Consider the following 18,768-nt stretch of genomic DNA (forward strand, 5'->3'; position numbering starts at 1 on the left):
TTATAAACTTTTTTTGGGGTGTGGATGCTTTATTTTTTCTACTGACTGTTGCCGAGACTTAAAATACCTTCTGCCCTAATTCTTATCTTATTACTGCTGCATTGCGAAGATGCTCTGCCCTGTGTTGAAGAGGCAGCGGAATAAAGTTAGGAGAGGGGGGTTAAGCTTGTGAAAAGAAAACCCTGAAAGCTGATCAGGCCCTTGCTCGTTTCATGTGAGAACAGGAAGTCAGATCACGAAGCTAAGAGGGAAATTTAGAGCAAGGGGGAAGGGAAGAGCACATTCTCTGCATAGCCACTGGCAGCTTCCCTGTGGAGGAGCTGAGTGATGGTCGCTACCTCTGCGGGGTCACGCCTGTATTTTCCCGGCTTTGAAACCATGGAGGCATGGGGTCTGTGTTAGGTTGTGACTGACATCGTGTGCAGTTTTGCGGCTTTCCCAAGCATTCAAATGAGACAGAAATTTAAAAGAAAGCTTGAAGTTCAGTGGGATGAAGTAGGGTCCAATCTGTGTTTGTAAGGCGTGCATTTTTGCACCTTCATCCAGGGGTTCCTGTATGGAGATGTTTGTGTCTTTATGTTCCCTATCTGTATGTAATACACACACTGGGTAAATTCCTATGCCTTTTTTTCCCAGGGCTGTCAGTTAAGTAATGAAGTCTTGCATAGCATTCCAAGAAAAGTTGTACGGACATGCTGGAGTCACTTGTTTAGGAAGGCTGTGGAGTGTAAACTGCTCCTGAAATAAACCTGGGTTTTATTGAAACAGCAGTGGTTGCCTTTTTGTGAACTGTACCATTCAGATTTTGAAAGTGGTTCCTCTTTGCAGGCAAAAGTGTTTCAGCGCTTTGGTGTAATAATGTGCCTGTTTACTACTTCATGCAGAATTATGAACTTGTACACAAACCATGAACAGCCTTTAACATTATCTGTAAATATGCATGTTCTTGAAATCATAAGATATGATATGATCAAAATACAAGCTCAAAGCTAGATATATGCTTTATTTTGGTCTATTTTACCTTTATTATTAAAGACATTAATTTATGTGCGCAGTTTTAAAACAAGTTAGTAGGAAATAATAGTGTAGAACAGACACAAATCAATCTGTTGTCAGTTGTTTTTTTTTAATTGTGAAATATTCCACTGTAAAGTTGCACTGATATTTTGTTTACTTAATAGTGATTTTTCAAATGAGATTAATAAAGCTAGTCTGGCATTTTCCAGTGTGTGTAGTATTTGATTATAGTTACAATTTTTTTTCTCCTTTACTTTTGGTGAGTGCACAAGTATGGTGGTGGTAGATTACTGCATAACAATATTCCTTTTACATAGTTTGAGTTTTTGTGTATGCTTGTGCTGAAATCATAACGTCAGTCTAGTTCCCCAACAAAGAAACAAGACTTTTGGTAATCTTGACAGATCATTCAAGGAGCTCTATAACTGTATGCTCTACAATCCACATTTAGCAGGAAAAAAAAAAGTCACTGAGTGAGCGATGTCTTCAGTGTACATACGTATCATAGTGGGAGGATTATGTCTTTCAACACCCTACCTACAGGGAGTTAATTGTCCTTTAAATCTCTGCCTTTCTCAGGCAGCGTAAAATTTACCACTTGATTCTTGTATATGCTTCACTGTTGTGCTCTCTTTTAGGCAACCTGCCCAAGGATGCAGTGCTGCCCCTGAATCGGCACTTCAGCTGAAGCACATCAGTCATTCCTCCAGCCTCTCTAATCTCACCCAGGTCACGATGGTGCCGTTGGGTCACTTGGCCAAAGGGGCCACTCTGGAAGACCTTCTTGAAACCTGCATTCAGTCTTTTGGTGAGTGGCTGGATACCATCTTTAGAATTGTATTAATTTGTTTCTGTCCTGGCTGTGTTTTGGTCACTTTCTAGTGAATTACATTGATTTATTAGTGGAGTATAAAGGATGTAACTGGGAATTTTCTACGCTGTAGGTGATGGCCTGTTTTTAGAGACTTGTGAATCTGTTTATGCATATGTGTGTAATACATGCCAAGTGTGCCTATGGCTTTTTCTTGAGAGAGTAAGACAAATGCCAGTCACCTATACTTCTGTGCATGTGTTTTGTTGTTCCTTCAAGTACCAGTCTGGTAAACTTTAGTGAGTAATTACTGTAGTTTTGCATATTGCAGTAATATTCTCATAATGTGGGTAAACAACGTGTTTATACTAAACATTTTGAAATGAGCAGGGGTATTTTTAAACTAGGTGAAATAACTTTGGCTTGCTTCTTGATTATTATTATAAATTTAAAGTTGTTCCTTTATGAAAGAGAGACTCCAAACAAAAGTCATGACTGCATACCTTTTTGAGCCTCTCAGTTATTCATTTGTCTTTTTACAGTAAGAATTTTAGTATATGGAGAAGCATGACTGTTGCCTGAGCTCTATATCCCTAGTTTCCTTTTCTAAGGTTTTCATTAGTAAATGTGTGTATTTTGTGTATTATTAAAATACGTTAGTAATGAAGGCACTTTGTATAACTGTAAGTAGTGCATCTGTTTGTTAATGCTGTGTCTTTCAGTGCTATGAACTGTTCCCAAAGCATATGCGGCAAAGTCTTATTGCAGAGTCCTTAGAAAATAAGTGCACTTGAACACCCACTGAGCTCTAAAATAATTAATCTATATAGTTAAATAGTAACACATAGTGTTGATCTAGTGATACAGTGCATAAATACTGTATAAACAATGACTAATCCTTCATGTTCATTGGAAATGCATTTTTTTAACTTTAGAGCCTTCTATTCGGCATGTGCAGGGAAATGCATGTCTGAGAAAAGTTGTAATTTGTAACTGTTACTAACGTTTTGTTTCTTTTTGACTTTTCTCCTCCATGTAATAATTTTAAAGAACATATCCACTGAAATGCTCTCAAGTTCTACTTCTTAAACAAATGTTAATTCATATTTTTATAAGTTTTGATTCACTGGGAGTGAGTTAAGGCATCTAAAATGCATCTGAGATCTTATTACAATTTTAATATGGTGACTGCTTGACCAGTGTTAATGTGTCCACACTTCTATGGCAAGAAGGTATTATAAACGTAACATTATAAAAACCTAGTAAAATGGTTATGGTGATTGATTTCATGTAGTGTGGGTGAAATATTTTTTAAACTCTCTTTATATCAGCATACACATGCTTATGTGTCCTCAGATTCCTGGGTATTCATTCAATATAAGTACTAAGTTAACAAAGAAAAACAAGCGTACCTGTCCAGGTCAGCATGTGAATCTTTCCAAAGGATTTCATACTTCAGTTAGAAAACTTGCCATAGTCACTGAATGGGGCTTTCTTAAACCTTGACAAGTGGTGTGTAGGTCTAACAAAGTGAATTGTAGTGCATCTGTATGATGCACACTGTAGAAGTTTAAGCTCTTCATTGGGTAATTCATAGTAGTGTCTGTATTTGTGCATCTTCTTGGACATTATGCATGTTCTTAAGCTATGTTGAGATTTCTCAGTAGTCTATATAAATTGCAGAGTACAATTGTTACAGCTATAGATAACCTATATAACAAAAGTTCCTTAAAGAATGTTCTTGTAGCTACCAGCAAAAGCACTGTGCAAAATTGATTTGCATCATCATGCCAGTGAAGCAGGAGATGGAAAAAACTTTAATCTGGGAGTCTGAGAAGAGGTGAGGGGTAGCGAGAGAAATGGCGTGGGGAAAAAAAGCGTAGTTGCTGAATGATTACAAGTAAACTAATTGAGCAAGTTTCCTCCCATGCATAGTACTGAAGTAAAGCTATTACCCTGTACTCTAATAGTTCTGTCTTAAGTATGCAGACCTGTAATATTTTGTATGTTATTCTCAAAATTTATTCTTGTGATCTGAGCAAGTTTCAATTCAATAATAAAAATACAGAAACCCACAAGACATAAGCACAGATTTTCCTTCTGTATTTAAACCTTACTTTCTGGAAAAAGTCTTTGATCCATTTGCTGTTTAGGAGTAAGGAGAACAATAGGCAGTAGGTAGAGATGATGATACACCACATTTCAAAATATATACTGCATCATGTTAATATTATACTGCACTTGCTAATATTATGTGTACAATTACAAATACAATTCCTGCATGAAGTATGCAGCTGAATTTTTGTTCCTGGACTCAATTATACAAGTTTGGTAAAAGCAAATAAGGTGTAAGGGAGGCTGATATCAGCAGTGGTGTGTAAAGGGGAGTTGGCAGCCTTTTGCCATGTATAGTGGGAATATTGCAAGATGGTCTAACCAAGAAGGTACGAAGAATTAACACACACAGTTGTGAAGAACACAAGTATAACTTATATTTATCTTACAGTATAGATAAAGGAAAAATGACAACGGGGGTATGCTAAGTTGAAATTAAGAGTGAGAAGGCCGCAATGTTTTAAAAGGATTCCAGGACGTTTTGCAGAAAGACAAGTTTTGTCCAGACAGCCAAGTTAATCCAAAGCCCATGCACGGGAGGAGAGGAACAAAGATTGGATCTTGGAGTTAATGATATTGCCTGTGGGTGTACAGCAGTTCTGGGTAGAAGATGATGCTAGAATTACAGTGAATTATGTGAATTACACTGGTGGTAGCGTACCTGCTAGTTACAGAAGTAAAGAGTTGGGAGGCTATTTTATTTTATTTATTTAATTTTCTCTTTTAGAAAAGACCAGAAGCTTATTAAGTGTAATTAACTTAAATATCTGTTTGGAGATGATTAGTGTGCATTCATTCACCTCTCTAATTTGGCAGTCTTTAGCCTAAACTGATGAATGTGCTTTAGAGACAGAAACAGTTGAGGGTCCTTCGAGGTAGCGTGAAGGCACATAGGTGATCGCTACATCTGAAAGATAAACATTACACCAGTGTTTATTCAATAGCATGATGAAAAGGAGATGCTGAAAGTAGAGGTTTCTTCCTGTCCCATGAAAGGATGCATCAGGACGAGTAAGATGAATCATCCTGCAAATGAATTGCCAACAATAAAGGCAATGGATAAGCCAGGATGTAAGCTAGGGCAAGAGTTCAGGAAAAATGGCACGATGAGAAGTTGAAGGCAGGAGGTGTCTTGGAAAGGAATATTGGCTGTGAGATTAGGAGAAGATTTGTAGAGACTTGAAACTGCTCTCATCAGTTTGGTTATATTGGACAGTGGTTGAAAAGATGTTCTACATGACTTGGAATATCTATCAGCATTGTGACTGCTAGGATCTGGGTTGAAAAAAACAGCTGTAGACTGCAAGTAAATGCATTGCGTGTGACTGCCTTAGAAAAGAAAGGGAAGTGTAGCATACAAGTGGAGCTGACAATAACTTTTAGAGATGAAAAAGTGCTTGTGTGGAAAGAAAGAGAAGTCATAATAGAGAAGTGGCGGGAAAGAGAAATCAAAGTGATGAGAGTACATAGAGAGGAAGAGCAAGAGGTAGGGTAAAATAATTTAGAAGACTAGAAAACACAGAGGCTGTAGACAGGTTAGATTCAGTGGAACCTCTTCAGAGGTAAATTCTAAACAGAAAGGCTGTGAAGAGAAAATTAAAGGTAGATGTTCAATTAGTGACAAGATGGCTGAAGTTGTGAGTTCAGGAAAGCAAAGAAGTAATAAATAGATCTTGGCTTGGAATTTGACAGCTTCAGGAGGCAGATAATGTATTCTGGAGAAATTCTTCATTAGTGGCTGTGATTTTTGGAGTGGAATTGTAAATAGAACAGTGACTTTAACCCCCTTAGTCCATGTTTTTCCATTACGTAGTATATAAAATGCCTGGGAAAGAATATACTTTTGACTGGCAGACAATTCTGTAAAAGTCAATGTGGCTTTGTCTCTTGCCTTGTTACTAGTTGTAGAGACACTTACTCTATCAGCTTTGTTGTTGAAACCAACAGAGTAGTATCTAGTTTGCTGCTCCACAGCCATATTGACTAACGCTGACAGTTGAGTAGCACGCAGGAAGCATATGCTTAGTAGCATAGTGCTACTTTTTGCTGCTAATTCTTAAGGTAATCTTTGTGAAACTGCATAAATGCAATTTAACATATATTTAGTCCAGAAAGCATTACAGTTCAGAAAGGAAAAATATATCAGCACTGTTCACTTCACTGGATATCCTAATTTGTTAACTGTATATTTGATAACTATAGAAGGGAAATAATAATTGTTCAAACACTTTTCATCTTAGTCTGTCCTTGTGCTACTGGGAGCTTGATTTTTTCTGACTATGTGTTAACAAGTCAGTTTCTATTCTGGCAGATTTTTTTTTTGGTATTTGTATCTTCACTGTTTGTGCATGGTAAGAGGTCCCTGTTTTCTTTGACTATAAGTGCCTATCTTATAAATGTACCTTTTTTTTAACCTTGAATAAGATTTAACTGTGCTTATTTTTTTAAACAAATACACCTTTCAAAGATTCGATGAACAGGTATTCAAGATTATAGACCATATAAGGGCAGAGGGCCTTTTTCTTGCCCACACAAAACATTTGTTTAAATTGTTTTTACAAGTATTAAAAAACTCTGTTATAATCAGGATAAAATGTATCTTCAGCATACTGCCAACATGCCCTTTCAGTTATCTAGAAAAACTCTATCTGTTCTTAGCATAAGTACATTCTTCTGTACTTAAAACATACAATAACTAGTAAAACAATCACCGTTCAAGTAGCAAGTTTAATTTTATCCCTCTACCAAATTAACCATATACCAAATTCTAACGTAGAATTCTGACTCAAAAGCAGTTACGTCTTTCAAGGTGTGTGCACACCCACAGAAGGCAAATTTGGTCACTGACTGTTAGGTTTGCCTAAACAGTCATTTGTTCTTATCTCATGCTCCACAAACTTACAGGGTTCCACCCCTCACCCCTGAAACCTAGGCTGAACGTCGAGGTCTCGAGTCCCCCCCAAAGTGTTTAAAGTTTGGTCACGATATCGCTCTGTATTAAGATGTTGTTGATCACTGCATGTTAAGTAATCTGGGTGCGATTTGGCCAAATACAGTGCAGAAACTTTAGTATTGCTTGGCAACAGAAACTATGTTAATGATCAATTAATGACACTGTGGGAACAGGAGAGTCATCACTGCTCTGTAGAATGCACGACATTGTGGGAACAGAAGAGTAGTTGCTGCTCTGGAGAATACTAAGTGCTGTTTAGCTAACTATTAAAGTTAATTGTGACTGTACCAAAACGAAAATAGATTTCTTTTTTAACCTGATGTCTGTGGAAAAAACTTTCTCAAAGAAAAGAAACTTTAGATCTCTTTATATATATATATTTTAAAGTTTTATTTAGCTATTTTGACCTCACTCTTTTCCATATAATTTTCCAAAGCCAAGAAATAAGTAATAACAGAAAATGAAGAAAACTTTGACTTCTTTCTTTATAAAGCAGTCTCCTATTTTACTTGTATGTACCACAGGAGTATTACAGAAAATTCTATCTTCAGAAAAAAACAATGTAACTTCTATTTATCAATTCAAGAAAACTTAAAGCAATTGAAAATAATTCAATTTTTTCCCCAGTTACTGAGGTAAGAAGGTGCAAGTGCAACAGCTGGCAAAAGGCAAATATAAGAGAGTACCTGTTGGGAGCTACAGTTTTAATACTCAAATGTATATAGAGGTCATGTTAAGAAAAATTCACTGCCTTGTGCCACCTGCATTATGATGAAAGATCATTTAGAGATGTGCTATAATATATTTCTTTTGAAATATATTCTTTTTTTGCCAGAAAGTCATCTGGCAGAGAACAATAGTGTGAGATGTCAAGAGCTTCTTTTTTATCTTAACCTTTACTTTTTTTTGGAAGGTTTACCTTCAGTATATTCGCTTTGCCTATGGGTGAGATTGTCCTCTCCCTCCCTCCAGGGGAACCAGTTATGTTTAATGCCAATCTCCAAAATGTAGTGTTACCCCTTCAGAAATAGACATTAAAACCAATAAAAAGTACTTGTTTACACTGAATAGTATAGAAAATTATCGGATACCTTTATCAGTAATAAGAAATGCCCTGCATGAGTACTTAAGAGGTATAAGATTCTTGCCCTGTGCTAGGCTAACTGATACAGTGGGGCCAATGAAGCTTATTTTTGAACACATGTGGGAATGTTTCTGTGATGAGATTTGGCATACTGCAGCAAGCTTGAATTAGCAGTTGGGGAGCTGCTTCGGTGTGCAAGTGTTTGATACTGCTTCCTGGAGATCAGGTATGTTTTAAGTTTGGAGTGAAGCAGGGTTGGCTTTTTTTGAAACTTTGGTTATTTTGGTCCATGGTGAACAAGAGATGCATCAGTCTAAGGATGAGCTGTTGTGGTTTAACCCCAGATGTCAGCCAAGCACCGCACAGCTCCTTGCTTAACCCCTGCCGAGTGGGATGGAGAAGAGAACTGAAAGGGTAAAATTAAGAAAATTCTTAAGATGAGATAATGACAGTTTAATAAAACTAAGAAAAAACATGGGATTTAAAAAACCCCAGTTGCTCATCACCAGTCAACTGATGTCCAGCCAGTCCCTGAGCAATGAGCCCTGGCAAAATTCCACCCAGTTGTTTTTTGACATGATATGGGATGGAATATCCCTTTGGTCAGTTGTCCTGGCTGTGTCCCCTCCTGGTTTATTGTCCACCCCCAGCCTGGCTGCCCCAGCTGTGCAGTTGGAAGCAAGTTTGCCAGAGAGTCTGTAAACATTAGTTCCAGAAATATATCTAGGAGTTAGAGCAAAGACTAGGAAGCTGAGGTACGTAAGGGAGGGAAACCTGAAACAGTAAGTCAGGAATACGAGAGCCGGAGTAGAGTTGGAGAGTGTGTTAGTAATGAAAATCAAGGCCAGGAACTGGGATCTAAGTGATCTGCAACATCTTCAAGTCCCTGAGAGGAAAGCATTTTGGTGTCTGCTAGTCCATTACAGTTTGAACTTTTGGATGGGGCCAAGTTCGTGCTTCCTTGGATCCAATGACTGGCTGCCCTGGAATCAGTCATGCAGTTTAGAGAGAAGCTTATTATAAAATAATAATAGTTGTAGGGTGAGTAAGTGCTAAGCATGCAGGTGGGTTCAGTGGTCAGATAATGATACTGGCCTCAGAAGTTTATGATTCTGTTTTGGGAGTCTCATTTGTCTTGCCCATCAGTGCTTATGCCAGCAGGGCAGTGTTGCCAGGCGTTAACACTTGAATTATTCAAGAGCCTGCAGCTCAAAAGCTGCACATGGCTCCAGTATCATGATTTAAAGCTTTGAAAACATATTGAATGCTCAAATTATGTTTTGTAGGCTTTGGAGAAAAAGACTATTTGATTAAAAAGTTCTCATCTAAATTTGCTGAAATCAATATTTTAAACGTGCTGAAGTACAATGTATGGGGGTGGGGCATGTTAACTTTTTCTCTTGTTCTGTGTACTTGATCTGAATTTCCAAGGCTAATGGAATGCTTTCCACCCACATTTCATTTGGTTTCTCTCAAAGTACATTTTAATTTCTCAAAATCATCCCATTTCCCCTTGACAAGAGCTTTTATCTTCTTGTTTTCATTTCAAAGAATTACCCACCCCAAGCTCTTTCTGCAAGATGTAGCTTTCCAAAAGCTGTTTCTGAGAGAGGGTAATGGCTTTCCCTTGAGGTTTTTCTTCCCTAATGTTGCCTACTCTCACACAGAACAGTCTTGTTATCCTTTCTGGATGCATATTAGACTCACTCATGTCTTGGATATATCTGCATTGTTAATAAGTGTTTGGAAGAACAGCAGTGGGTTCTCTGCCCCCCTCCCCCCCTTTTTGTAAGGAATTTGAAGGGGGAAGTAGTCTTGGAAAAATGTAAAACTTACAGAATTTCTTCCAACATCTGCACCTACGTGGCTTCTTTAGGGTTCTGTTGGTTTAGGATTGATCACAAATTGGTACAATTCTTTCCTCTCTGGAAAATACTGATTTGTTCTCATTTTAAGTTTGGAGTTTTTCTTCATAAGATCAGTTACTCATGTAAATAAGTTTATGAATGACTCAATAGTTACAAGCATATATAGACAATAAGCCGTTTAAAAAAACCCAAAAACCCAGCAAATAACTTTACCACAATTCCCTGGGCATTTTGGTGCAACCAGCATGAGGAGGAACACCACCATCCTGTATGGAATTAAATGTAAACAGAAGAGCTCAAGACAACACTTGTTTTCTGCTGCAGCTAAAGTTAAAGCAACAGTTCTTTTAACTAATTAGTGTATTATCTTTGTAAGGACACTGTAGCTAAGTTATTTCTGAAAGATATTAAGCATATAAAATAATTATCTCGAATAAATGAAAATTCACTAAGGACAAGTACTAAGCTCTACACTTAAGAATAATCAGTTGTAAAAACAGTATGGTGAAGTCCTTGATATACAGCATTTCCAAAGAAAAGGATCTTAATATGAAGATGGATTTTAAAAATGAAAATGGTTTAATGGTATTGTACCACTACCGAAACTCTAAGGAGATAAGTGCATGCATAGAAGGATGTGTGTGCTTATTTTTGTTTTTTTAATGTATAAATATACATTTTCATATATGTAAATGTACTTATATATGTATATTATGCACAGGTCATTAAAAATAATAATGTAGCTCTGATGCTAAGACCTCCTCTGGAGTACTGTATCCAGGTTTGCTTCATAAAGGTGCAAGCTGCAAAAGAGTTCAGAAAAGGACATCAAAGTTGAGAAGAGATCTAGAAAACCTGGCTTCTGAGGAAAAAAAAATTGACAATTTGGTATTTCCTAGCTTAGAAGAGGGACAAGGGGAGAAATCCTTTAAAAGAAAAAATATATTGATAATGGAAAGAGGGTGTTTTATCTGTCTACTGGGGGCCAGGTGTAATCATCTTACACTGCCCAAGTTACCTGAAGTCTGATTAGACAGTAAGAACTCTCCAATGATGGAGATGCTCAGTTGCTAGAATAAGTTGCCTACAGAGGCTGTGAATTTTAACAACAAATTAAACTGGGTCTGAAGCATATTCTGGCTTTGAGAAGGCCGATTCTGCATTGGAGCTGGGGAATAGAGTACATTAGCTCTTAGCCCTGATTTCTGCCATCAAGTGAGTTTTCAGCTGTCATTAAAAAAGAACTATTTTCAACTCAAAAAGTAAACAGCCTAGTTTAAGTTGAATCTGCTTGCTGACACTCAATGATTTTATCATAACTGATGGGCAGAATAGTGGCTTTTTTAGAATCTGAAGAATCTGATTCTGACCAAAAGTGATTGATGAAGCAAGCGAACTGACTACCTCTGTTACAGGGTACCAAAGTCCAACATGGGTATTATGTATTGCATAAGTTTTAAGCTGAAGGGGAAGAAAGTGTTTCCTATTTGTGAAGGGAAATTTTGGGAAGTATCCATGAAATACTCATTAAATATTTCATTCCATTTTGGTTGCTTCTAGCCATTCTTAGGTTATCTTATAGTACTGGACCTTGTATGTGGGGCAGACACACTGACTTACAGCTGTTTCAGTTCTGTCACTAAACCCTAGCACATGCTCCCACATGTACCTCCATATTTCATATATGTCTGTGTGTTTCATCAAGGTCTTTGAGACCTTAAGGCCTTAAGAACATCAGTTCCCACAATTGTTAAATCACATCATGCTTTAATAATATTTCCAGACATTTATAACACTGTCTACACACCATCTTCTTTAAGCCGAAAAAGAAACACTTTGCAGAAATCTTGAAGAATTCTGTATAGCAGCACACCAGTATAGTAACCCATGACTTTCAGCCGTGCACTTAGTAAAACCACCTGGCAATGGCTTGATGCTCTTGTGTGCATTCGTTTTGGTTCTACTTTTTGATAACCTCTGGGAGACTTAAGGGAATTTGCAAGAAGTTATCCATGTTCTTTGCAGCTTAGTCACTGATGTCAGTGCTATGTGATTCACTTCTGATTCATTTCAAACCGTGCACTAGGTGATAGAGTTGGAACCCGCTTATGAGATAAGGGCTTCTTAGACCTAGAGAAGCTAACTTCTCTTTCCTGCAAAATTCAATTCAATTAAGACATCCTTCACATTCTTCCTGTTGCCTTATCATTGCACTCAGGAGTGGGAAAGTCTCAATACAACAATCTCATCTATTGAACATACTCTTTCTGTTAAGTGTATTTACCACAGGCTTAGTAACCATCAGGACCTGGTGAAAGGCTGCACTTTGTTCTTAAAGCCTTGCTTATTGGCTTTTTGAGTTCTTTCAACTATTCTAGGAACAAGTGATACTTAAATTAAATCACGAACTACAGGGAACCACCGATTGGATCGTCCAGTAGAGTAGCCGATGGGCCTAGATTAGAATGTTCATACCCTTGTGTCTTCTGAGTCTCACATATGCAATGGAACTTTTGTAATTGTAGGTTTTAGTGACTTTGCATTACTACATAGATAATAAAATATTTAGCCCTAAATGTCTGTGCACATTCAATCATGTAGTTAAATAATGGAAAAGTATATTAAACTCCTGCTTCCTTGTTTGTTTCAGAGAATGTTTATTAAAACATCTTAGTACAATAAGTGCATCTACAGGAGGAAACATGTAACCAGTGGGTTATTTGTATTTTTCTGCAGTGAAACAAAGCTAAGGCTTATGCAGTATTTTTGCAGCTTTTGTTAAAGTAAATTGACTGAAACACACCCATTTCACTTTATTTAGTATTCCCTTAGTGGTTTTTGCTACAGCAGGGTGTGTGGTTAGAAACAGGTATACAAACGGAAATGAAACCGAGTCTCAAAGTTTTAAAACAAACTGCTAGAGGTTCAAGAGAAGGCTGCAGAGGCACTCAGAGACACTCTTGCAGCACAGTCAGGAAAGCCCTCTTATTGGCTCCACCATTTGCACAAAGATAGTTTACCATAACTTTTATTACTTCCTCGCACACAGTTATGTTTAGCAGGTCAGCTTTCTCAAGTGACCTAGTGGTCAGAGATGTGAAATACCCAATGACAGTTCTGAAACCACAACTAAGCTGGAGTCTCTTCTACAGAGGCCCTTTTTTACATTTAACTCCGTGGTTTTTTGAACTACGAATTTGTGAAATACAAATGGAAGAGGAATCAGACTCAATCTTTTTTCTTTTTACATTTAACATTTGCTGTATCATAGTGTACGCACTTGAAAAGTGCTTCTTTTTAAAATTAGGTAGGAAGATGATGTTAAATATTGGATGCTGCACATTTTTTTTTAAATCGTGTGCTGCTGCAATTCCATGCAGGCTGAACCATGCTGGCAACCTGAAGATTTTTTCATTTTTAAAGTGTCACTAATACATTTTTCTTTGCAGATATGAGTCTTTTAGTTGGGTGAGAGAATGGATAGCACAAAACTTAGTACTGCTTTCAAGTGTGCAAAATAATCGCATGTTGTTGTAACTAAGTCTGTCCATGTTGTGAGATAAATAGGTCTGGATGTTATGAAGCGTAAACGCACTTTTATTATGCAAGAAAAACACCATCAAGGTGCTGACCTAATCACTAATAACAGACAGACCATACTGTTTTTTCTCTGCATCTTTGTAAAATGCAAAAAGGTAAAATGGAAAAGAGACTTTCTAGAGGACAAAAATTAAATCTGGAACCTGGTGCCAAGTGGTACCTCTGTTATGTCATGGCACATAATTTTGGAATACGTACACATGAGAAACTGATAGGAGAGAAATAGTTATTTGCTGTCTTCGTCAGCTGGGAGATGATGTATAGTGAGCATTTCTAAAAAGTTGGTGATTTAATTATGGCTGTACATACTTCATAGTATGCATGCAAATAACCATTTGGCTCCTGAGTTAAGCATATATTGAACTGTTTTCTGATTAAACAAGAGCTGTTGGATGGAGGCTCTGGCAGAACGCCAAGTTTTGTAATATGGATGGAAGGTCATAGAGGCCTGTGTGCAAGGCCTGTGAGATTTTTACTCTTCCTGAAGATACTGGAAGAGTACAAAGTGCCCAATACTAAAGGCATGAGTAAATATTGATTCTTGATGTCCCAGCCTTTGTCTACAAGTTTGCACTTGTCTGGCTGAATACCTTGCTCTTTTGCCCTCAGTGTACCTGCTGTTTATATCCCAGCAAAATTCCTTAGATAATTAATGGAATCATGTGACAACATGAATAAGAAATGCATAAACTTCAGTTCATGCTGTAAAACTAAGAACTTGTAGTGTAAGTCAAAAGGCAGCTCAAGAACGTTTAGTCACTTGGGGCCTATACTGCTCTCATCTATGGGGCTGTAGGACAGATGTTCCTCTCGCCCATATTGCTGTAGGTGGAATTGCTCTTTATAATTTAAGTGTAACTACAGAAGGTAGATTCAGAAAGTGGCCACGCATGTTCAGTGTTGAAGATCACCTAATGCATGTTCTCATTCTGGTCTTGATAGTGCTGAGTGGGTTGCTGCATGTTCATGTAGGCTCTGCCAGAATTTACTGATCAGGGGTTTTCTGCTTGTCTTGCCTCAGAGGCTGGCTGCAGTGAAATATTTCAAGATTGTTTATTGCATTAACTTTCCTCCTAACTGACTGTGCTTTTGCTAGAAGAATGAAGTTACCCACACCAGGTATACGATACCCAGCATGTCCTCTGCTTTCAGGGCTTCGAACAGTCACTTGTAAACTACAGACCTAGTCCATTCTGAGTCACCTTCATACTAAAATAGATCTACTCTGCATTAAATAGTCAGCCTGTCTGCCAGCTTAAACTAGATTTGAGGGAAAGATAGGATTCTCAAAGAATTGCTTGTGGCAGAAGAGAGACATCCAGATTGGTGCCCACACTGGTGTAGGGGCAGCTGCCTGAGCCTAGTGTTGGTTTGACCTGATTTGCTGTGGAGTGAAGAACTGAGAAGATGGATCTAGAGGAAATTAGGCTTCATTAGTTCTACTGAAGATTCAGTGTACTGTTCAAAAGGAAGGTCCTGGGCTCTGGGGTTCTCTCACCATGTTTGGTACCTTCCTGCAGAAGTGCGTGGAAACTCTCAATGACTAACATGGATTATATTGTTTTGCAAGTGAGCTAAGTTTAATGTTCCTCTTTGGTGTTGTGCAATTTTAAAACTTCCCCCCCCCCAGTAACGGATGCCATTTCATATGCTGTAAATCTGTTGTTTCACCTACCTCTTCCATTTTGACTTATTGTGCATTGCTTCTGTATATTGTTCCTATTACTTCTAATATAAGTGATAGCTACATTTCTCCTCATAGAGGACAATGTGTTTAAAATTAATCAAAAAGGTAAAGTTTCTTAGTGTTTGAAATGGTGTCTAATTCCAATTCAAGCTACTTAGGTTCTCTCATGGCACACTGTACCAAAACATCATCTGTTAATATTTACAAACACTTTCACTGCTGTGTTTGTTATAGAAATTGAAACTTTTTGAAACATTCTGCTATATTTGATGTCCTTGATCTTTTCTGAGTATTGGGAAAAAAACCACACAAGACCTAGGAGACAGATGTAGTCTAAAACCTTCTTCAGGTGAAATCCTTGTAATGCATAGTTCAAGGGTATGTGTTAGGACATTTGAGTCCACCAGCAGGGTGCATAGGTTAACCTCGGGGCATCCGCATGTCGTACATCTCATTCCATGCACACCTAGGTATCGGTCCTAACCTGTGCATGTACTTCAGTGTTATGTATGTCACCTGTACAAAAACCCTCACAAACACTTAGGAATATCAACATTCTGTTTGGTAAATTCAGTCATGCCATCAACTGACTCGTATGGATCAGTGACTGAATTAGTTAATTTGTTTCAAAGGTTATACTCATCTACCTAAAGCTAAGGATTTAAGTGCCTTGCTGGGATGAGATCATTATGTATAATTATCTGGATATTTTGAGTGCTTTTGAGACACAGCAGCTTTTTGGCTTACCTTTTTTTTTCGGGGGGGAGGGAGGGGGCAAGGATGTTCCAAATCCTGGTAGTGAAATATAGTTGTTACATAGCTCTCATCAGAAAAACGATGCACTAGTAAGTTACTGCGATCTTTGAAATAGTGTAGATAAACAGGCCTGATTAAAATTAGTATTCTGAAAAAGCCTCTTGCAAATTGTTTACCAAGGTATACTAAGTTTTCAATACAAATGCTTTTTTTTTTTTTCAGATTTAGAAGGAAATGCATATCAAAACAACCAGCTGCTAAAGATAATTCTGACCATGCATCAGTTTGTCATCTCCTCTGCAGACATGCTGCAGAAACTCATTGATCTATATCCTTTGTAATATTCGCTTGCTGTTAAGGTAATGTTAGATTAACTAGACAACTTTGAAATGGGTAAGTAGAGAATATTTAATCTATGGATGAATTACTGTTCCACTAGACAGTATACTTTTTCTTTACAGTTTTTGGTTATATAGTGTGGTTTTGTTTGGTTTAGAGCCATTTTTTTTTCTTTGTCTGTTTGGTTTAGCTTATCCACAGATAAAAAGATGAATCTCAGTTTAGATTTTAAGTAGGATAATTTACCATCCATTGGCTGTGCAGTTAGGTACTGTGAACTGGGCCTAAGTTTCAGGAGATCTCCTCTCTCAGTCTTCCATAAAAGTAGAAGACCAAAGAACAGAAGTGCAGTTTTAGAAAATATTCTGGTTATATCATCTGGAGATGAACATTTTCAACAAATACTACTTTTTACTTGCACACTCAAAATTAAAATGCACTGAAAGAAATCATAAGCTTTTTTTCCCTATGTGTTCCCATTTTGAGGTGACTGCCTGGACATCCATATGTGTTTCTGTCTTGCCAGATTTTTCATAATGAAGTTATGAAGTTATGGCAATACTAACCTTACTTAGGAATTTTTGATTGTGGAATATATTACCTGATTTCTTAGCTTTACAGAACGTTTGCTCCTAATTAGGTGAGCACAGTACAGGAAGCAGATCTGGCATGCTAAGAATCTCCAGCAAATTTTGGTACAGTTTAATTTCGAGAATCCTTTCTTCCCTCAAACTCTCTATCTTACTGGCTTTTAAAGGCAGCATCATTTACAGCAGAGCTTTACTGTAGTGTTGGATTCTGACTGTGCTGCTGCTTCTCTAACCACAAGTGTTAGATGGAGTGTGCTAAGCTACAACGGTGGCACGGTGTTGCGTTTAACTCTGTGAGAATGGAAGAAGGTAACTGTTGGCATGTTTCTGAGAAGTAATGTCTTCTGTAGTCAGAGAAGTGATTCAAACTTTTATCAGACTTGCATGTTTCACGAGCTTGGTTTTTGACTCTGTGTATAGCTCTCTGTAAAGACATTGAAAAGTTAAGACAGTTTTGAACTGATCAGATAGTCTGGGCTCTTGTGTTCTGAAAAACCTTGCAAACACCCCAGGCTTCACCATTTTCCATCCCTTAAATTATATGAATGATTTTAGATGGTTAGGGATGATTTGTAAGCCTTCTAACTTCAGCCATTCAGTTTGGGGCCCTTCAAAATATTTGGGAACTTACTCAGACCTTGCTAGTTTTGTAGTGAGCCTAATTTAATATTAAACAATATGGTTGCTGAAATTGTGGATAGTGTGTCCCCTTAGTTGTGGTAGATTTAGGCTGCAGTTACTTTCAGTCAGATTGTGGGAGGATCCACAAGGTATTTTTATTAATTTATATTTTTCAGTACTGAAAATGCGTGCAATCTACAGTAGTAGAATCAAGATATGCGTAATACATTTTCCACGTGGATTTTCCATGTTTTCAAAGACATTATTGGCTACAATACCAAAACACAATTTATAGAGCCAATAGACTAAAAACATGAGTGTTTGAGTGTTTCTTTCCAGTCATAACAGCAAGTCAAATGAAAACTGTTGCATAGTTAGAAAGGTGAGGTTAGCAAGGAGCGACATTTCACATTTTCCTCTGCAATTGTATACAGTTGGTTATATTTAAAAGAAAATAGCATCTTCTTTTGGAAAAAGTGAACCGTAATTAATTGAAACAGATTTCTTTATAAAAGTAGTAATTGATAAATTTAATATTACTGTTTCAAGTTTTAGTGACGTGCAAGTGCATGAATTTTATTAGAAATTAGGAGGCATGCTGCAAAGAAACAATTGTAGAAAGCAGAATCATTTCACTACTTAACACTTCTCAGTACTTGGGTGGCTACACCAGTATTACTCATAATAGTCATATTTACCATAAATATTTGTTAACGATCTTGAGATATACTTTGTATATACTTGTGTAAAACCCTAACCTGATATTATGCCATCAGCAGAATGATTCTTATTGCTTACAGGTAGGGAAGTATCAAGCATCTCACATTTCATATCATATTTGAATGGATGTGGTTTTCCTTAACAGTTTTCTACCTATCTTAATGCTTTAGAAAATAAATCTTCCATGCTGTGTGTAAAGATATGTTATTTTGTGAGGTAAGAATATTCTTGCTTGGTAGCTATTAGTCTGCAGCTGTCCATGTGCCATACATCAGAATACTCTGGCACAGCTTAAGATGACATTAACAAGAGAAACAGCTACACTACTTCAGCTTTTCAAGGTTCACTTGAGCAGCTTTACACAAAAAGACCCAACGAGTGTTGTGCAGATCCATTGAAGTCAGTGCATGAATTTTTGGATCACGATTTTGAACCGAGTCTGTATGAATCTGTATCTTAAACGTCAGTGAAAATTGACAGTGCTCAGGAATTGGTAGCATTGTGTCTATTATTATTATATTGGTCTATAAAAAAATGAAGTGGGAAATTGCAGCTATTTTTATATTAAGCAAAACTCTATTGTATTTGATGCATAATTCTCCTTTAT

The 18,768-nt window shown here is 37.3% G+C and overlaps 1 protein-coding gene across 1 annotated transcript in view; it reads left to right on the forward strand.

Annotated features, from left to right (window-relative positions):
- Positions 1–1,655: 1,655 nt before the first annotated feature.
- RASGRP1 (RAS guanyl releasing protein 1 (calcium and DAG-regulated)) overlaps positions 1,656–18,768 on the forward strand; it is a gene marked incomplete at its 5' end in the record, with an annotated part of 34,621 nt that continues 17,508 nt past the window's right edge. The window contains 3 exons of the mRNA XM_009867326.1: positions 1,656–1,825; positions 16,114–16,219; positions 18,315–18,377. Coding sequence (XP_009865628.1) covers positions 1,656–1,825; positions 16,114–16,219; positions 18,315–18,377 — 339 coding nt within the window. The remainder of the gene's footprint in view (positions 1,826–16,113; positions 16,220–18,314; positions 18,378–18,768) is intronic.

This window comes from Apaloderma vittatum, unplaced genomic scaffold (assembly GCF_000703405.1).
Source record: "Apaloderma vittatum isolate BGI_N311 unplaced genomic scaffold, ASM70340v1 scaffold40743, whole genome shotgun sequence".
Taxonomy (NCBI): domain Eukaryota; kingdom Metazoa; phylum Chordata; class Aves; order Trogoniformes; family Trogonidae; genus Apaloderma; species Apaloderma vittatum.